Source organism: Mesocricetus auratus, unplaced genomic scaffold (genome assembly GCF_017639785.1).
Source record: "Mesocricetus auratus isolate SY011 unplaced genomic scaffold, BCM_Maur_2.0 Super-Scaffold_6731, whole genome shotgun sequence".
Taxonomy (NCBI): domain Eukaryota; kingdom Metazoa; phylum Chordata; class Mammalia; order Rodentia; family Cricetidae; genus Mesocricetus; species Mesocricetus auratus.
Window position 1 is genome coordinate 12,131,961 of NW_024429185.1, and position 17,967 is coordinate 12,149,927.

General features: G+C 47.0%; 1 protein-coding gene across 3 annotated transcripts in view; it reads right to left on the reverse strand.

Annotated features, from left to right (window-relative positions):
- Window positions 1–15,190, reverse strand: part of Sh3rf1 (SH3 domain containing ring finger 1) — a 158,936-nt gene extending 143,746 nt beyond the window's left edge. For 2 of the 3 annotated variants that reach the window (XM_040742246.1, XM_040742244.1), the window contains exons 1-2: window positions 14,253–14,427; window positions 12,258–12,744 (exon numbers count right to left, since the gene is read on the reverse strand). In XM_040742246.1, the coding sequence (XP_040598180.1) occupies window positions 12,258–12,650 (393 nt within the window). In that variant the 5' untranslated portion in view covers window positions 12,651–12,744; window positions 14,253–14,427. Of the gene's footprint in view, window positions 1–12,257; window positions 12,745–14,252; window positions 14,428–15,104 lie in introns of those variants that run through there. The other variant, XM_040742245.1, reaches the window with a different exon arrangement.
- Between the last annotated feature and the right edge of the window lie 2,777 nt (window positions 15,191–17,967).

Below are 17,967 nucleotides of genomic sequence, written 5' to 3' on the forward strand. Positions count from 1 at the left end.
ACAAACAGTCTCAACACAGCTACAATCATCAGGTGTTTTGTCACAATGACAAATAGTCTCTCTCAATTTGGGCCCCAAACATGGAGAATCAATTTTTCAGATGCCATGTCAATTTGTGTGTGTGTTTTATGTTTTGTGGAGTGTGTGTATGTGTGTGTGTGTGTGTGTGTGTAAAGCCCCACCCCAAAATCTGGGACTGTAGGACACACAAGCCACAGAACACACGTGTAGATCAGAGAACATCAGTTTCCTTGAAATACGTGACATGGTAGCCCCCATAAGGCAACTTCAAGTCCATACAATACTGACACTTTGTATATCTTCCAATAGTCTGGATTTGTTTTATAAAAACAGATAACAATGAGAGTGCTGACACTAGCAAAATAAAAGTAATTAGGCCTGCCAAAAATATTTAGCCTCATAGGCTCCGGCTCCTATATTGTGTGTCACTGTGGCGGAAGTAAGAACATATGAAATGCTGACAGTGAGTCATCATAGACTGTACTTAAAACATAAGCTTAATAAACCAGGCAGTGGTGGCACATGTCTTTAATCCAGCACTCAGGAGGCAGAGGCAACCGGATCTCTGTGAGTTTACAAAAGTGAGTTCCAGGACAGGCAGGGCTACACAGAGAAACCTTGCCTTGAAAAAAAGGGGCAACTTACTAAATGGATTGACAGAAGAAATCAAAATTTAAGGTGAAATGTAATTTTATCATATATATTAATGTTGAAACTATGTTTTTACTGTTTCAAAACAAAAAACTGTAGCCACCTTGATAGCAAATGCCTTTCATCCTACCTGGGATTACAAACTGAGGCAGGAAGATGGAACTCAAGACCAACTGGGGAGTCTAAGGCCAACCCAATCTGCCTAAAAAGCAGGCCAAAACGCAAAATATAGGAGTCTACTTTTAGTGCTATATGAAAGAAATGTCCTTGTGAGACATCTAACGTTCAACTCTCCATGATTAGCGCTTAAACTTACCTGCAGGAAATTTATACAAATACCTCCTGCATTTTCTTACTCCAACACTTCTCTACAGGCCTGGGGTACATCGCCCATGATGGTCAACACTGTGTCAACTTGACAGAATCTAGAATCACTACAAGAAAAGCCTGGGCGGCATGCCTGGAAGAAATTATCCAGATTAGGTAGCCTCTAGGCTTGCCTTTATAGATTATCTAAACGAGGAGAGGAGACCCACCCTGAAGTAGACGGCATCATTCCAAGGGTTGGGGTCCCAGACTGCACAAAAGGGACAGCCTAGATGAACACAAGCATCCTTCCTGTTTCTAGGCTATCCCAGCCCTGTTCCCTTACACTGTGAGCCAACATCAGCTTTTTTTCTTTTTTCTGTTTTTGGTTTTTTTCAAGGCAGGGTCTCTCTGTGTAGCCCTGGCTGTCCTGGAACTGGATCTTTAGACCAGGCTGTCCTGGAACTCACAGAGATCTGCCTGCCTCTGTCTGCCAAGTGCTGAGATTAACACCATTCACCCCTGCAACCGCCGCCACCGCCATCACTACCCGACAAGTCTTTCCTTTATTGAAGTGCCATTGTCAGATATTTTGTCATGGCCACAAGCCCAGCGACCGACTAACCCATCACCTAAATTAAGCTGGATATGGAACTGAGTGTGGCATCTCACTCCTGTAAACCTAGCACTCGGGAGTCTGAGGAAAGACGGTTGCTGCAAGTTCAAGGTCAGTCTGGGGTATACAGCAAGACCTTGTCTCAAAAGTGGGTGCCGGGTGGGCAAGATATGAAATACTCCACAGCAAACTCCTTTCTGAAATACTCCACAGCAAACTCCTTTCTGCATACCTCTCGCTGGTTAGGGACCACACACTACTACATTTAATATCACCGAAACCATTTCTGTTCCTTCATTCCTGAATGATAAATTATGAATAGTGAGAATGCTATAGTTCAAAGAGTTTCCTTATTACAAAAAAAAAAAAAAAAAAAAAAAAAAACACCTTTAGGGGCCAGAGAGATGTCTCAGCAATTGAGACACTGTTGCTGTTCCTGGGGACCCAAGCCCAATTCCTAGCATCCGTGTCTGTGACTCCAACAACTGCTGGCCTCTGAGGGTACTAGTATCCATGTGGCATAGACACACAGATACACACATTCACACATACAGACACACACATATGTGCATTAAGTAAAAATTTTAAAATGCATAAATCCTTTTCTAACCATAAGAATTGTCTTCCTTAAGCTAACGGGGACGCACTCAAACTCCACAGCCCTGGCTTTTCTGCACACTACATCTTATATTTTTGGTTGTGAGCCTAGCCTTTAACGGCTGAGCCATCTCTCCAGCCTTGCACACTACATCTGACGCAACTTAAAAACTCATTTGCAACTACCGCTATTGCTCACTTTTCCCGTGTTTCCACGATGCAAAGAATCCACTTAACTGCTGCTGTCAAACATCTGACGTGGTGCCGCCACTCCTTCCCGGGTACCCTAAGAGCCCACTCACACGTCGATCTTTAAAAGGGCTGTGTTTACAGCAACCCATATGTCATGATTCACGAAGCAACTGTTACCACCCCCCTTGATGAGGCATTGGCAGGCACTCGTCCTGGAAAGGATTGGGGACCCACAAAGAAGGGTGCCGTGGGCTCAGAGGGAGACTTACTGACACAGCTGTTTCTGAGCACAGTATCGTTACCCTGTTATACCTACTCTACTATGCTTGTAAGTGAGGCTTGCCCCCTGAGCTCCTCACTATACCTAGCTGTGATGGTGCTATTTCTATAGTAAGTATACCTCACTCTACCTGTGCAATTGAGATTGCCTGCCGCCTGAGCCCCTAACTCTACCCTGTGCTGTGTAATTGAGATTGCCTGTGGCCTGAGCCCCTAACTCTATCTAAGCTCAGTTGGTCTCACAGTGTAACGTGCTCTGCGTTGCTATACAGTTATGGATCCTTATCAGCGACCCTGCTACGGAATGAATTACAATGTGCTCTGCCCTTGGACCTTAAATAAAAAGCATCTCCACATCCTCTCATGGATTCGCTTAAACCTGACTAAGCAACTGGAGAGATGATGGACTAAGTGGAGTATTCGACTCTACTGGGGAAGAGTGGTCCTTCCTGGTCAGGGAGAGAGTTGCAGAAGGGAAGCTTGCAATAGGAGCGAGGGACTCTGGGAAGGCCAAGGAGGAAACCATGGGGGAGGGGGTAGAGGCAGGCACTGACAGACTGTCCCTTCCTGTGCCTTCTTACATCTCGGATTTGACCTCTCCTTCTGAGGCCGTTAACTAATTATGGGTCAAAGAAAGCAAGAGCCCTCCTCCTTGCCTTCCCTGTCACCGTTTTCCACTAGTTCTCCTATTACCTTATCCCCACCCTTCCAGACACTTGCAAAGAGCAACCCATATTTGCAGGACAGGGAGGACGGGAGACAGAATGGTACACTGGTGTTTCCCCTCCCGGGGAGGTGGAAACCGAGAGTGGGGGCTGGAGTCAGTGCTGGACAGAGGTGGGGCATCTCCACGACAGTGAGGGTGTCTGGGCAGAGCAGGCCCTTAGTTTTCCTTCTGCTTCCCAGTCAATCGTTTCTCTCCTTTCCCTCCTTCGGCCACCCAAAGGAGCCAGGGGTAGCAGTGAAATCCACTCACGTGCACATGCAATGGATTATAATGGGGCTGAATTGTTTGCCTCCTGTCTAAGAACACCGAAGCTGTCACAATACCCTAGTGCCCGCATTACTCACGAAGTGAGCGTAAAGAGAGCTATGACACTGCCGGTCCTATTTTTAAAAATACTCTTACAGATAGCATGTAATATCCGACAATGACAACAAACAACTTCCTGGTTTACCTATTCAGTTTGCTTTTTATCATATTTAGGATGTCCTCTACATAGAGAAATTTTACTATAAAAATTTTTTACCAGGGCTGGAGTGCTTGTTTGTATGTAAAATTCCTGCCTTGCAGGCATGAGGACCTGAATGTGATCTCCAGAACCTATGTTTAAAAAGCTAAGTGTGGGTTGGGCGTGTGCCTTTAACTCGGGAGGCAGAAGCAGGCATATCTCCGTGAGTTTGAGGCCAGCCTGGTCGACAGAGCAAGTTCCAGGATAGCCAGGGCTATACAGAGACACCCTCTCTTGAAAAACAAAAAATAATTAATTGACTAATTGATTAATTACAAATCTGGGCATGATGGGTAGTACAGTTGCAACCCAGCATTGAAGTGATGATGACAGGTAATTACTGGGGTTCACTAGCCAGCCAGTCTAACCTCCTTGATGAGTTCCAAGCCAAAGTGAGACCTGGGCTCAAAAAAATAATAATAATAAAAAGAAAAGAAAAAGAAGCGGATGGTACCCAAGGAATGTATCTGAGGTTGTCCTCTGGCTTCCGCACATAGGAGGCACCTATATGTGCACATGTACACACATCCACACACTTCTACCATGTTTTAAAAGTTCTGAATGACTGACCTATATCCCTATGGTGTTCCCAATGACAAAATGCACAGTCACACATTTCTTACAACATATTTCTCATCGTTAAGGACATGACTGTAAACAGGGAAAACAAAGTAACCCCAGAAGTTGGCAGAGAATGGACAGCCATCTGGCTGTTCCCACGTGTGTGACAACAAACACCTAACTCATATTCCCATTGGGGTGGGTCTGCTCCCAAATATTTCTACCCCTTTATGGCTATCCCCCTTTTCTTTAGTTACTCAGACTCCCATACTCAGACTCTCGACACCCCAAATAGAAAACTAACACTTAACTATGCAACAATACATCCATTTTCATAGACTTTACAATCTTCAAAACTTTCGTCCTTAGATTCTTTTTTTTTTTTTTTTTTTTAGTTTTTCGAGACAGGGTTTCTCTGTGGCTTCGGAGGCGGTCCTGGAACTAGCTCTTGTAGACCAGGCTGGTCTTGAACTCACAAGAGATCTGCCTACCTCTGCCTCCCGAGTGCTGGATTTAAAGGCGTGCACTACCACCTCTAGCCCTGCATGCCTAGACTCTTTCGCTTGTCCACAAAACTACCTGTCAACAAGATGAGCAAGTATCATCCTTAATTTACACATTGTGAGGAAACAACACCAAAAAATTGGCATGCACAGGTAAAATGTAGAATGTCCCATTGAGGCTCTCTGGAGAGTGGAAGCATTCATTTCCCCTGATTCCTCCTTGAATACTTTCAAGCTCCCTTTGAGCGTGTCCTACGTGTCAGGCTAGAAAGGATTCTGAAAATGGAAGACGTCCCTCCCCTGGTGGGTTCTGGAGAAGACATGGTCACTGCTTTCCGCTCGTGTCCCCACAGGTGAGTCCGCCTGGCTCCCGTGGATAGTTCCTAACAAAGAGCCCTGGATAAATGCAGCTGTCACAAAGAGAAACAAAAGGACATGGGTGTGCAATGGGGACATGTGCAGTTGATAAGGTTGGAAAACAAAGTAACCCAGGGAGGTAGGCTGAGAGAGTACTCAGAATGGATTATACACATGGACAGACGTGTCACAGAAGAAAATTCAAGTATTATTGTTGTTGTTTAATGAGCTCAGCTCAACTTATGGCATGCCCTCACCGCCGTGTCCTCCCGTACCCCACCTGGAGCAGGTCTCTAAGTCATTGCTGGGCCTGCATGCTGAAGAAATGAAGCCCAGTGGGTTGCAGGGTTGGAACCAGAGGCCGCAGCTTGTAACCTCCAAAATACACTGCTTCCATTTTCATTGTGACTGAGTTTTATTTATGTCCCATCCCCCAACACACACGTTTTTCTTTTGCCCACAGCAAAACACTCTGGGAGAGCACCCTGAGAAGAAAACTAGAATGTGTCCCACCTACATGGTATGCCTGGAGAGGAGCATCTAGGGTTACACAGACAGACCAAGGTGGAATCCCAGCTCGGAGAATCCAGACAGGTTATCAGAAGCACTCCAGCTCTCCTTCCTCCATCCATATCTGGGAGTACTAAGAGAAAATACCTTCTTACAGTTTGGCTAAGAGAAGATACAGAAAGCTTGCCAAGCAATAGCATTCAATAGACAGCCTCAACCTGCAGAGAAACATGTGTGAAACGCTTCTATCCATTCCTCATTCTGGGAGATGTGGGGTGGAGCACACGAACCTCTTCAGAGTTCTCACACCTTGGATTAGGAATACAAAGACTGGAAGCTTCAATTACCCTCTATGCACAGTTTCCTGCCACTGAGTGTCTTACTGTGAGCATATTTGACTTTCAGTTCTGAAAACAGAAGGAAAACTGCTCTCGTCATTTTGAGAAGAATGGAGCGTGGTGACTCACGGGTGGCACACTTATATTATGTGCACGTCTCTGCATGTCTGCTATACACAAACCATCGAATGAAGTTGATCTGTGCTCCAACATGAGAGGATTCCAGAGAGAGTAAGGGATCTAGCAACTCAGCAAGTATTTATGTAAAAAGCCCAAACCTGTAACCATACATACACAGCTCTACAAGATGATCTAGACTGATTCACACACACACACACACACACACACACACACACACACACACACTTGGTAGCATACACTTTCCTAACACTGAAATTTTTTTAAATACTTACTTTGAAATTTACGATTTCATTTCTCAAATAATACTCTCTGTCCCCAGACAGACGTTGTTACCCACAGGGTGGGTGTGACTTCAAGCATTTCACTTTTTAAACTTCAACAGATGAGCACCAAAGATTCCCCTCCCCATTCCTGTCTGAAGACCCCAGGGCTAGAAGCATGAGGAGTCACTCAGTGGTAGATGGCTTACTCAGCAGGTGAGAGGCCCTGGGTTCAACCTACAGCATCACAAAAGAGGGAAGGGTGCATTCCAGAGCCTCACCATGAAATTCTAGGATGAAACCTACAGAAGTCAAGAGTAGGCATCAAGGAAAAATAAAATACAAGGTCAATACCTGTAACAAATGTTAATCGGAAGATAAAAAATTTTTTCTATTTCAGTTGGGCAATTCTGAAACACCCTCACTCAAATAACTCCATAAATACGGTTCTTAATCCAGTAAGAGTTACTAAGACTCCTGCTCCCACCAATGGACAAGGACATCAGTTCCTGCGGCACTATTTGTACTGAACCTTCCACACACGGGAGTTGCACATCTAGACCATGCTTGGTCCACTGGGTGGATTTAATGGGTAGCCACTGAACACAAACCTTAGATGCAGACACTCTCGACTTAATTCCACAGCTTGGTGCTTCTGAATCAACTGGCTGCTCCCTGTGAATTTCACCATTCCCCCTGCTAGCCACCACCTCCCCGTGGAAATGTTTTCAACAAGTAAAGGCATGGATGTCGCCTTTGTCCTAGCACAGTAGAGATCACAGCACAGAACTGAATTAGAAAGCTCTCCACAGACACCTGCTGGGTCCTGGGAGGACAAACACTGTCTAGGGGCAACCTCAACACCTCCCGCCTCTACCTGGAGCTTCCCAGACCCTTCTTTCAACTCACTTCCTACTGGCTTTGTTATGTGATGCCACAGACAACAGTGCATCCAGCCACCAGCCTCCCCAAACTCAAGTCAAAGAGGAAGGCAGAGGATGGGAGGCAGGAGAGAGTCCTTCTCCCTACCTGATGTTTTCTTCCTTCACCTACTGTCACATAATCACCAATCTTCTCATGAAATTCCTGGCCTAGCTTATGAAATTATAACCGGCAATTTGGCCCGTTGAAGGGGTAGAGAGGGCCTAAATAACTTTTCATGGCATAAATAAAGAAGACATAAATGGACTGGACGGGCCGTGGCAAGTTTCTGTGAGCATTGACAAGTCAGACAATCCTGGACAAAGACAGCAGAGTGACTGTCAGTCACTCAAGGGGCTGACTTTAGAAGCGGCTACTGCCATAATATACCGCAGACCAGACAGCTTCAGTGGAACAAGCCTAAGGTTCAGGAAGACTGTTTCTTCTCATGCTTCTCCGCTTAGCTCAAGGTCACCTGCCTTCTCTGTGTGTCTTCACAGTCTTTCCTCTTTACATGTCATGGTCTCTTCCGTGAAAGACACCAGTCACACTAGATTCACAGCCACACATGTGGCCTCATTTTACCCACCTTCACCACCACTTGAAAGGTCCTGTCCCCACACAGAGCCATGTTCTGAGGTACTCGAGGTCAGTACTTCCCCACAGAGAGCCACATTCTGAGGTACCAGAAGCCAGCATCTCCCCACACAGAGCCACATTCTGAGGTACTCGAAGCCAGCATCTCCCCACACAGAGCCACATTCTGAGGTACCAGAAGCCAGCACTTCCACAAGAGGAACTTAGAGTGACACGACGCCCCAGACTGTACAAACACCCTGGAAAAGGAGAGGAAGAAATACAACTGCCGCTCCGAAGAAATCAAAGCATACCTAGCATTTTCCAGCAGGAAGGCAATGTAACCTCTGACCCCAGATCTAGACGGCCTGAACCAGCCTCACTTCCTGATTTCGGCCTCTAGTCCTCTACCTGTTCTAAATCCTTACTGGTTACTGCTACTCCAGTGATTCATCTCTTCAATGCCAAATCCAGAGCACCGCTATGGGTACCATCTATCCATCCATCCATCCAACTATATCCACCTGTGGGTACCATCCATCCATCCATCCATCCATCCATCCATCCATCCAACTGTATCCACCTGTGGGTACCATCCATCCATCCATCCATCCATCCATCCAACTGTATCCACCTGTGGCTCTGGTAGGCTCTCACATTGGAAGCCTAGTCTTAGGTCACTGTCCCTGCAGCTTGCATAGTTCCCAGTCACCTTCTGTCAGTTCTCCTAGGAGACAAGCCCCATCTTCCTCTAAGCCAATGTTTTTGGAAACTCCACCCGTGCCCAGCCCCCCCTCACACTACTATCACTTCATGTTAAGATGTCAGTTCAAACACCTTCCTTGAGGAAGCGTTTGAAGACCTCACATATAGTGTTTCCTCACATATGTCCTTACACTCCGAGCTCAAGGCCCTTCTCCTATGCCCTCTTGTGAGCTCTCGGGCATAGAGCTTGCCGTGTTTATTAGACTCCCTCACTGCTGTAATGCTGTTAATCTCTCCCATGAGGCTGATGACCACACACTCTGAAGTTCATGAACAGAGTCTACATCTGGCTTCCCCATCATCATCATTTGCCTAGCACCAGAAAGCTTCGGCTTAAGTTCATGGTTAGCCTGAGCTACACTGCAAGATCATCTTTAAAAAATAGTAATATAACAACAGCAACAACAATAAACAAACCCAAATGAACTACAGAAGGCAAAATTTCTCCTAGTGGGTTACAATTCTATAGAAATGACTTTAACATGTTTTTTTTTTTTCGGCAGCATCCCTGTGTATACAAATTCGTTAGGTAAAGTTTATACGATTAGACAGCTGCAATTGCCCATAGGTTACCTTTCACCTAATGAAACAGTATCCCGTGGTTCATTCTTCTGCTTGACTCCGGTCAAACCCCGCCAGGAATTCTTTACTTGAACTAAAAAACAGGCAGGGCCCATGGTGACTCCAGTCCAACAGAGAGGGACTCCATCCCTCTTCATACTAAGCAGGAAACGCTAAAAACCTGGGAATAAGACGTGTGCCACACACTGGAAATGTTTGGTCTGCTGATAACACTGAGTCTACCTCGGTCAGAAACATGAGGAAGCCCCATGGTCACAACCGAAGCAGGAACAACGCTAGTAAGCCGGAGTGACACTCCACATGTTCTCACTTTCAGCTCTGCACAACATGTAGGAACAGGCTCAGTGCACCGCTTGGTGGTGTCAGAGCATGTAAGCAAAGAGCATGAACGTTTGGGGTCCACCATAGTTGCTCACCTTGGGGAAGTATCCAAGAGGCACATTACAATCTCCATTACTGATTTCTAGCTTAGAAAAGTGGTGTGTTCTGGGGACATATTGGCCTTTCGGGTGCTTATTCTATACATACATGTGAATACCTGAAAACAAAGGGTACTAGTAAATGCTGCAGTAACCCGGAAAGAGTTTATTCTTAACAATGACGACATCATTTACTTTAATTCAGTCTGAATGCTTTTACTTGTCTGGTTTCCCCACCCCCCCGGCCCCCACTCTCTGCAAAGTCCGCAAGGATCTCATACAAACTCATAGGGCTCAAATTCAATTGCTCTTCTTTGGAAAGCATTTGTCATACGCCAAAGAAAAACAAACTGGGAATCATATAAACCAGAAAAATAATATCAAGATGATCAAAAGCTCCAAATAGCCAAGAAAAGTGAAAGTCGGTTTTGGAAGTGTAGCCACTCAGACCCCGGAGCATCCACTGGAGTATTTCCTAGTGGAGTCTAAGGTAGAAAGAACAATTGAAGCGGATGGACTTCAGCCTCTCCCTAAGTTCCTCCTTATCAGCAATCAGACATTCATTGCATTCCTCCCAACAGGTAAGGCAACAACCTGGACACTCCTATTCATAGCCAGAAGCCACTGTCTCCGGGTCTCATTAACAGGAAACAAAACCCCTCCAAAGATGCAAATCTACCCAAGGTAAGCAGACCTGGCTCCCTGTCTCAGAAATGATCAACCTGATCACTGGCTCTGAGATTAAAATAATTCATGAGTCTATATGTACTAACCAAGGGGCCAGGAAACTTTGTACCATACCAGACATCTAAAGCCTTCCCAAAGGTGGGGTGACTCATGCCTGTAATCCCACACTTGGTAGGCTGGGGCACAAGCATGAATCTGGGATATACAGTGGGTTCAAGGCTAGCCTAGGCTACAGAAAGAAGAGGAAAGGACAGAGAAGAAAGCCATCCTAGGTCAATTTTTAACATACACATTAAACATATATCATAAATATGAATCAAAAGAAACCCAGGAGACTGATGATGAATCTGCTTTCTAGTAATACAAAGAGTCCCAGTGATCAAGATACTCTATATTTCATATCTAGTGATGTAAATACTTTTCATCATTTATATCATTTGCAGCGATGAGCTGTCTGATAGCCACGTGCGTGAGTTCATGCTATGCAATGCCATCCTGGTGCACAGTCCTTCATTAAATGGAAAGTCATCAGCTGTACCTTCTGACTGGAAATATCTGGGTGAAAAAAATCTCAGCCAGCTTAACTGTCCCTTAAAAAGACTTGGGGCTGGAGAGATGGCTCAGTGGTTAAGGCCGCTCTTGCAGAGGACTGGGGTTCAATTCCCAGCACCCACATGATGGCTCACAACCCCTAACTCCAGTTCCAGGGCATAGATGTCTTCTTCTGACCTCTGTGGGCATCAGGTACACACGTGTGGCACACACATCTGTGCAAGCAAAACACTCAGACAAATAGCAATTTCTGAAATCTAAAACAATAAAAATTTAATAGACTATAAAATCTATTCAATTGCCAAAAACATGGCCAATTACCAAAATTGCTTCTTCCAACAAAATGGAGTGACTCTCATTAGCTGATGCCAAAGACTATGCCTCATTTTATGAAAAACAACAAAAGCCCATCTTATCAGGGAACCATTAAGTGAAACGTAATTCCTACTCATTTAGAATTTCCATTTACAAAATGAAGTTGTAGTAAAGGCATAAATATTTAACTTTACCTAAAATTATTTCTACCCAAAAACCAAGGAAAAAAATCATTTTGCTGGAAGTATTTCATTCCACCGGATACAAAGCCAAACACACAGCTAGATGTAACAGTGTAGTCCTGTGACATTCTGTTGCTACAGCAACCAAGCTGCTACCTGTGGCCATGATTTGTTAAAAATTCCTCCAACCAGTATATTCTGTGCTGTGCATTCATAAAACCAACAGAATGGCTCTAAGCAGCATAAAAATTAAGGTTTGCTTTCTAACCTATGGTTTACTCACATGCATATTTACTGTATACACACACACACACACACACACACACACACACACACACACACACACACAGAGGATTCTCCCAATGCCATCGAAAGGGTGAGACCACACCAAATTCTCCTTTTAAGACAGGCAAAAATGACAAAGCTGCTGTTGAGACTTCATTTGATACCTGCTTCCTAAAAACATATCCTGCCAGACAATAGACACTATCAGAGATGATTTTTTAAAAAGATTTATTTTGCCTTATCCAGCCTCATTTCAAGAGAAAATGAGATCCTGAGGTTTCATCTCCTATCTGCCCAGGTAGGTGTGGCCTCTTTGAGCAATGAGCTGATTAGGAAAACAAGCTAAGAATAAAGAAGAACTGTGGTCATCACCATCGTATTCATCCAACTGCCTCTACAAGCTACTCACCCTCACTGGGGGGCTCCAGGCTTGCACCCGAGGCTGCTGTCCACATTGGGAGCTCTGCAGATCTTTTATGCCACAATTAGCCACAGTGCTGCCCTGAGCCCTTAATGCATTTGTGCAGTTGGTCCCGCTGCTCCCACCAGGGCCAGGTTTCCAAGGTCTCTGCTTGATGCCATCCAGAAGTCTGACCAGTAAGATGTTACTGGGGAGCTCCTCAACGCCAGAACCAACAAGAGTCCTGCACTCAGGACACCGGAGTTCATTCCGGGAACCCACGATCCCCAGCAAACATCGTTTGCAAAACGTGTGCTGGCAAGGTAAGACCTTGGCAGAAGCGTCCAGGCGTTCTAGACACACGGGGCACTCCAAAAGGTCTAACAAGGCGGACTCATCCATCGTGATCTACTTTACTGAGAGAAAGGCTTCAAAATGTTCATAGTCGTGCGCAGCCCTTAGAGTGATTCATGTAACATCCATTGCAGACTTTGCTCTGGAGTTATGGGGAGAGAGGGAGGAAAGAGAAAAATGAGTGTTGTTATCTGGGAGAAAAGTTCACAGTGGAGCCAAGAACCAAAAAGTACACAAAAGTGCTTCCTCTGCATGGTGGAGCTTGGCTTTGGAATGCGGTTTCTGAACTCCAAAGTCAACAATTAAAAACAAAACAGGCTTCTTAAAACAGTTCCGAATTAATCTCTGAAGACATCTAGAACCTCACTGGGCAGAAATGGCTAACGAGGAATAAGCGGGCTTATGAGAAAGCAATAAAGGTCTGATATTAGCTGCCTAAATGAAGTTCTCGAATCACTGGAGAAGCTTAAGCAAAATCGACTGCAAGTTTCCTCTATCCAAAATAATACTTTTAAATCCTAGGACGTCCCCAATTTTTAAGCCACGTTATCGTTTAAGAAGCCTTGCCTTGGGTGATCCTTGCAGAAAATGATCCCAATACTAAATGTATATGTTTCTTTCCTGTCTGAAAAAGAGAACATCTTAATCTTATCCAACACCCCCCCCCCAAAAAAAGAGCTGATGGTTGGCAATTCTAAAAGATGTAACCAAGGATTGCTTGAAAATAGCTAAAACATATCCGCCCTTCCCGGCAGGATTGACAAACTCTGAAACAGATTTCTGAACGGCTTGTGCTAATCCCATTGAGAAAATCTAGCAAAATGATCACCAAGAATTCAACGATGGAATGCTGGCCTGAAAACTCTGGGTAAAATCTGAAAAACGGGCCATTCAGGAGGTGGAGGAAGGAAGGAGTATCTGAACCAGTTGATGGTTCGCTGTCCCCACAACCGCCACCTCAATCAGTGTTTAAATGGGGAAGCCTTGAGGAGGTGAGAGGATTTGGAGGCTGCATTAACAGCTGTTCCCGGCTAGTCGGTTCTGGGGAGAGCCAGGATGTCCCTCTTTCCGCGGTGGGGCACAGGTAGCCCCTGATCCCTCAGCGTGGCGCTGGCCGCTGACACACCCCGCCCGGAGCCAGGTGTTGCCAACCAGGGACAGAGAAGATGGTCCTGGGCTGGGGCTGAGGCTGCGGCCGGGTCGCTCCAGGAATTGGGGAATCTCACCCGACTGCCTCCTCTAAGCCTCCCTTTAGGTCAATTCCAGTACCAAAAAATTGCCCAGCACCAATCGTTGGAAGTTTTCAAGGACTTAAAGAAAAATAAAGATGCAAGCTTAAGTTGGCGAAAGTCAGCGCCACAGGAGAGCGGCGGGAAGCAGACCAGTGACCCCCGCGGGGATGAGCTCAGCGACAGTCCCTGGAGACTGCCATCCCGGAGGAAGGAGGCACAGGGCTGCGTCCGGGGAGAGCGCGGCCCCGAGGCCGGGCAGCTTCGGAGGAGGCGAGTGAGGCCGCGGGGCTCGTTCCCGGCAGGTCCCAAGAGCCGAGGGGGTGGGGGGAGAGACGCGCGGGGACCGGCCCGCGCGCCGGACCGGGATGCGGCGACCACCACCCCGCACCCGGCGTCCCCGGCTCGCCGCGCACCCTACCTCGCGCCTCCGCGGCTGGTCTTTGTTCGCGGCCCCGCAGCGCCGGCAGATGCGACCCCGCCGTGCCCGCCGCCCGTGTGGCTCGGCCGCCGCGGTGGCACCGGGAGCCTCCTCTCTGCCGCCCCCCTCGCGCGCGCTCACACAGCACGCCACCGCCGCCGCCGTCGCCGCCTCCCACCCGCCCAGCGACGAGGGCGGGGGAACACGACGCGGCCGAGGAGGCGGAGGCCGTGCGCAGCGGGCGCCGGGGGCTGGAGGGCCGCGCCACAGCGCCACCCGCCGCTCGGGGAGCCGCGTGGGACCCCGCAGCGGGCGGCGGCCTCGGGGACAGCAGCCACGGGAGGGAGGGAAGGAGGGAGGCTCGGGGAACCGCGCCTTCACCCCCGAGGACGCGCGCCTGGAGCGACTCGAGCTACCCGGGAGGAGGGCGGTGGGAGTGGCGCCAATGGGGACCAGGAAGAGGCTGGGACTAGGGCGCCCTGGCGGCCTCGGGCTCCGCCTGTCCGGTGCCTGGAGACCGACTCTTCCCAATGGCCAGGGCCAGGGAGGGAGCGGCCCTGGCGGGCACGCTTTGCTCGCCGTGCACACTCCCTGTGCACACGGAGAGAAGTGGGACCCCCTTAGTTCTGGGGTGAGAACTGCTGGCCACCCTGTAGATGCCCGGGGCCGTCTCCTCCACCCAGCATTGCACCCCACATCTGCAGCAGCCCGGGACACAAATCCAAGCAAGTTTGGAGAATTGCTGATGCCCAAATTCCAAACGAGAAAGGCATGCGGGAGGAGGGTGGGGGTGGGAGGGGACTAGAAAAACTGGTGTGATATTGAAGCCCGTCTTGGGTAGGCTCTTTGTACCTGCCTAAAATGGGGTGAATTCAAAGTCTGACCCAGGTGGGCCGGTGCCTTGAAGCTGGCTGGGAGGCACCTCTTTCATCTGCGCCTTGGAGGCAGCCATCATCATCATCATCGCTGTAATCTGTTTTTGTTGCCCCGAGCGCACACCTGTATACTCTGAAGTGTGGGTGTGGGGAGGGGGGGCTGTTTGTCAAACTTACTTCAGAGACCAGTTAAAATGTGGCCAAAGTGTGCGTGACTACATTTATACTTACTGTTAGTTTACCAAAAGTTACTTCAAATAGTGAGCAGAAACAGGGGGGGGGAGAGAGAGAGAGAGAGAGAGAGAGAGAGAGAGAGAGAGAGAGAGAGAGAGAGAGAGAGAGAGAGAGAGAGAGAGAGAGAGAGAGAGAGAGAGAGAGAGAGAGAGAGAGAGAGAGAGAGAGAGAGAAGAGAGAGAGAGAGAGAGAGAGAGAGAGAGAGAGAGAGAGAGAGAGAGAGAGAGAGAGAGAGAGAGAGAGAGAGAGAGAGAGAGAGAGAGAGAGAGAGAAATTATGCAAGAAATTCCTGCCAGGCCACCAACCAAGCTGACATTTGAAGAGGAGTCTCATGTTATCAGTTAGTCTCCTGCTAGAGCCACAGCTAAACCATTTGAGATAAATGGGGATCATTTAAGTTAAGAGAAAAATTATAACAAGTAACAATTATCACTCACTTTAAGCCAGGCACTGTGCTAAACACTTATACATATTAATTCAATTCTCACAGCAGCCCTTTATGTCATCCTGTCTCAGCTCCATTCTAGAGAGATTAATATGCTGAGAACTGTACTGTATGAATGCCAAAAATAATTGCCCACTTCCTTTTCGGTTAGAAGGGAAGAAGTGTGTGTGCCTACTGAGCTGAAAGAGACAAGGGAGAGAAGGGAGGAATAGACCAAGGGGAAGATAGAATCATCTACAAACACAGCATTCTGAAAGTGACTGTTGGGCCCAGCTGGCGCTGCTTTTGAAACTATGAAGATGAGGGTCAAGCAGACTGGAAAAAACCCTAGTCAGAAAGCACCCATTCTGTAGTTATTAAAGCTGAAGACCAAGGGCTGGAGAGATGGCTCAGAGGTTGAGAGCACTGTCTGCTCCTCCAGAGGACCTGAGTTCATACAAAATCTCATTATGTAGCCCTGGCTGGCCTAGAACTCATAAAGACTCACCTGTTGGGCAGGTGTGGTGGGTGGTACATAACTGTATTCCCAGCACTTAGGAGACTGAGGCTGGTGGATATCTATGAGTTTGAGGCCAGCCAGGCTTGCATAGTTAGTTCCAGGACAGCCAAGACTACACGAAGAGACCCTGGCTCAAAAATAAAAAGGAGGAGGAAAGAAAATACCATCTGTCCCTGTCTCCTGAGTGCTGACTTCAAGGAGTGTACCACCAATTCCCAGCACCACCACGTGTTTGTGCTGTGGAGAGAAGGACACACAAAGCTTTAAGTAGGATACCACAGTTCTCGAAGGCTCATTTTCAAGAACACTAAAGACAATGTTTCCCAAAACTGCCATGATCAAAGAAAGAAGCACCTGTCTTCCATGAACATTATCTGCGATGTAGCTGTGCTCCTTGAACACTTTGGTGGATTTTTAACTATGACTTCTGGAGCTAGTGTTAATCTGTCGAAGGAAGTCTTCAACACGTGGCTTTAATTTCTTGGGCTATTTTCTATCAAGCAGAAATAAAAAAAAGGTGTGTTGGGATGATTAGCCCATTGGCATTGGTGAGATGTGCGGGGTCTTTGCAATCTGTACAGAAGTTTCCCCATCACTAACAGCTAACACTGTAGGCGTGACCCTTTCTTCCCACATTTTGAAATGTTAGTGCCTGGAAGTCCCATGGAGCGAATCCAGAGGGGAAGGGACGGCGAGGTAAGAGAAGCAGGCTCATCTTGTTTTGGGGAAGGGAGCATGGAGGAAAGAATGTCTGTTATGCTTACGACCTGTGAGGCTTTGAACAGATACATGAAAAATAGAAGCACCCTCTGACATAGTAATGACAGCTTCTTATCCTCCAAAGACTTCAAAGTCTTTTCATGTGTATTATCTCATGGATCTTCTCAGCGTCCCTCCAAAGCAGCAAGACATATCATTATCCCCGAGGTTCAGATGGGAAAGGGGGAGGGGAGGCAAGCTTTTGCCTCTAGTGCTAACTCAAACCAGACTTGTAAATTCCCAGTCTTGGTACCCTGATAAACCTTAGTGTAGTGTTTACATCTTTTTACATGCACTTGCTTGTGTCGCATCATTTTTCTTCAATTTTTTTCTTCCTCTTGCTGTCATGATACTGGCAAGGGACACCAGCATTTATCCAGTTGTTCAAACTGGAAACCTAGAGGCCATCCTTGATTTCCCCCCTTTCTCTGTCTACCTCTTGCCCTGAACAAGCCTACTATCATCCGACCAAACATTGCAAGTCTACCTATTGCCTTTGGGTATGGGTTGGGTGTGGTTTGTTCTCTCCAAAACTCATGAAGTTTGGTCCTCAATAGAATAGCCCTGGAGGGCCTTTAAGAAATGTCTGGGTCATGACTGAATTAATGCTACTAAAAAAAAAAAAAAAAAAAAAAAAACACAAATCCCCCAGTCTCCACTGTTCTGTTAGAGCAACAGAACATAGACTAGGTCTCCATCACATTTTCATTTAAGCCACTGTCACCTCTTATCTCTGGCCCTTCTAACCAGCCTCTCTCCTTCCATTTTTGTTGGCATGACTTGCCCTGAAGATAGTGACATCTCATAGCAAGCTACAAAAGATGGATAGTGTGATGTCACTCCCTTGCTCAGACTCATTTATTTCTTCCTGTCATAAGCAGAATGAAAATCGAGCATCTCCCC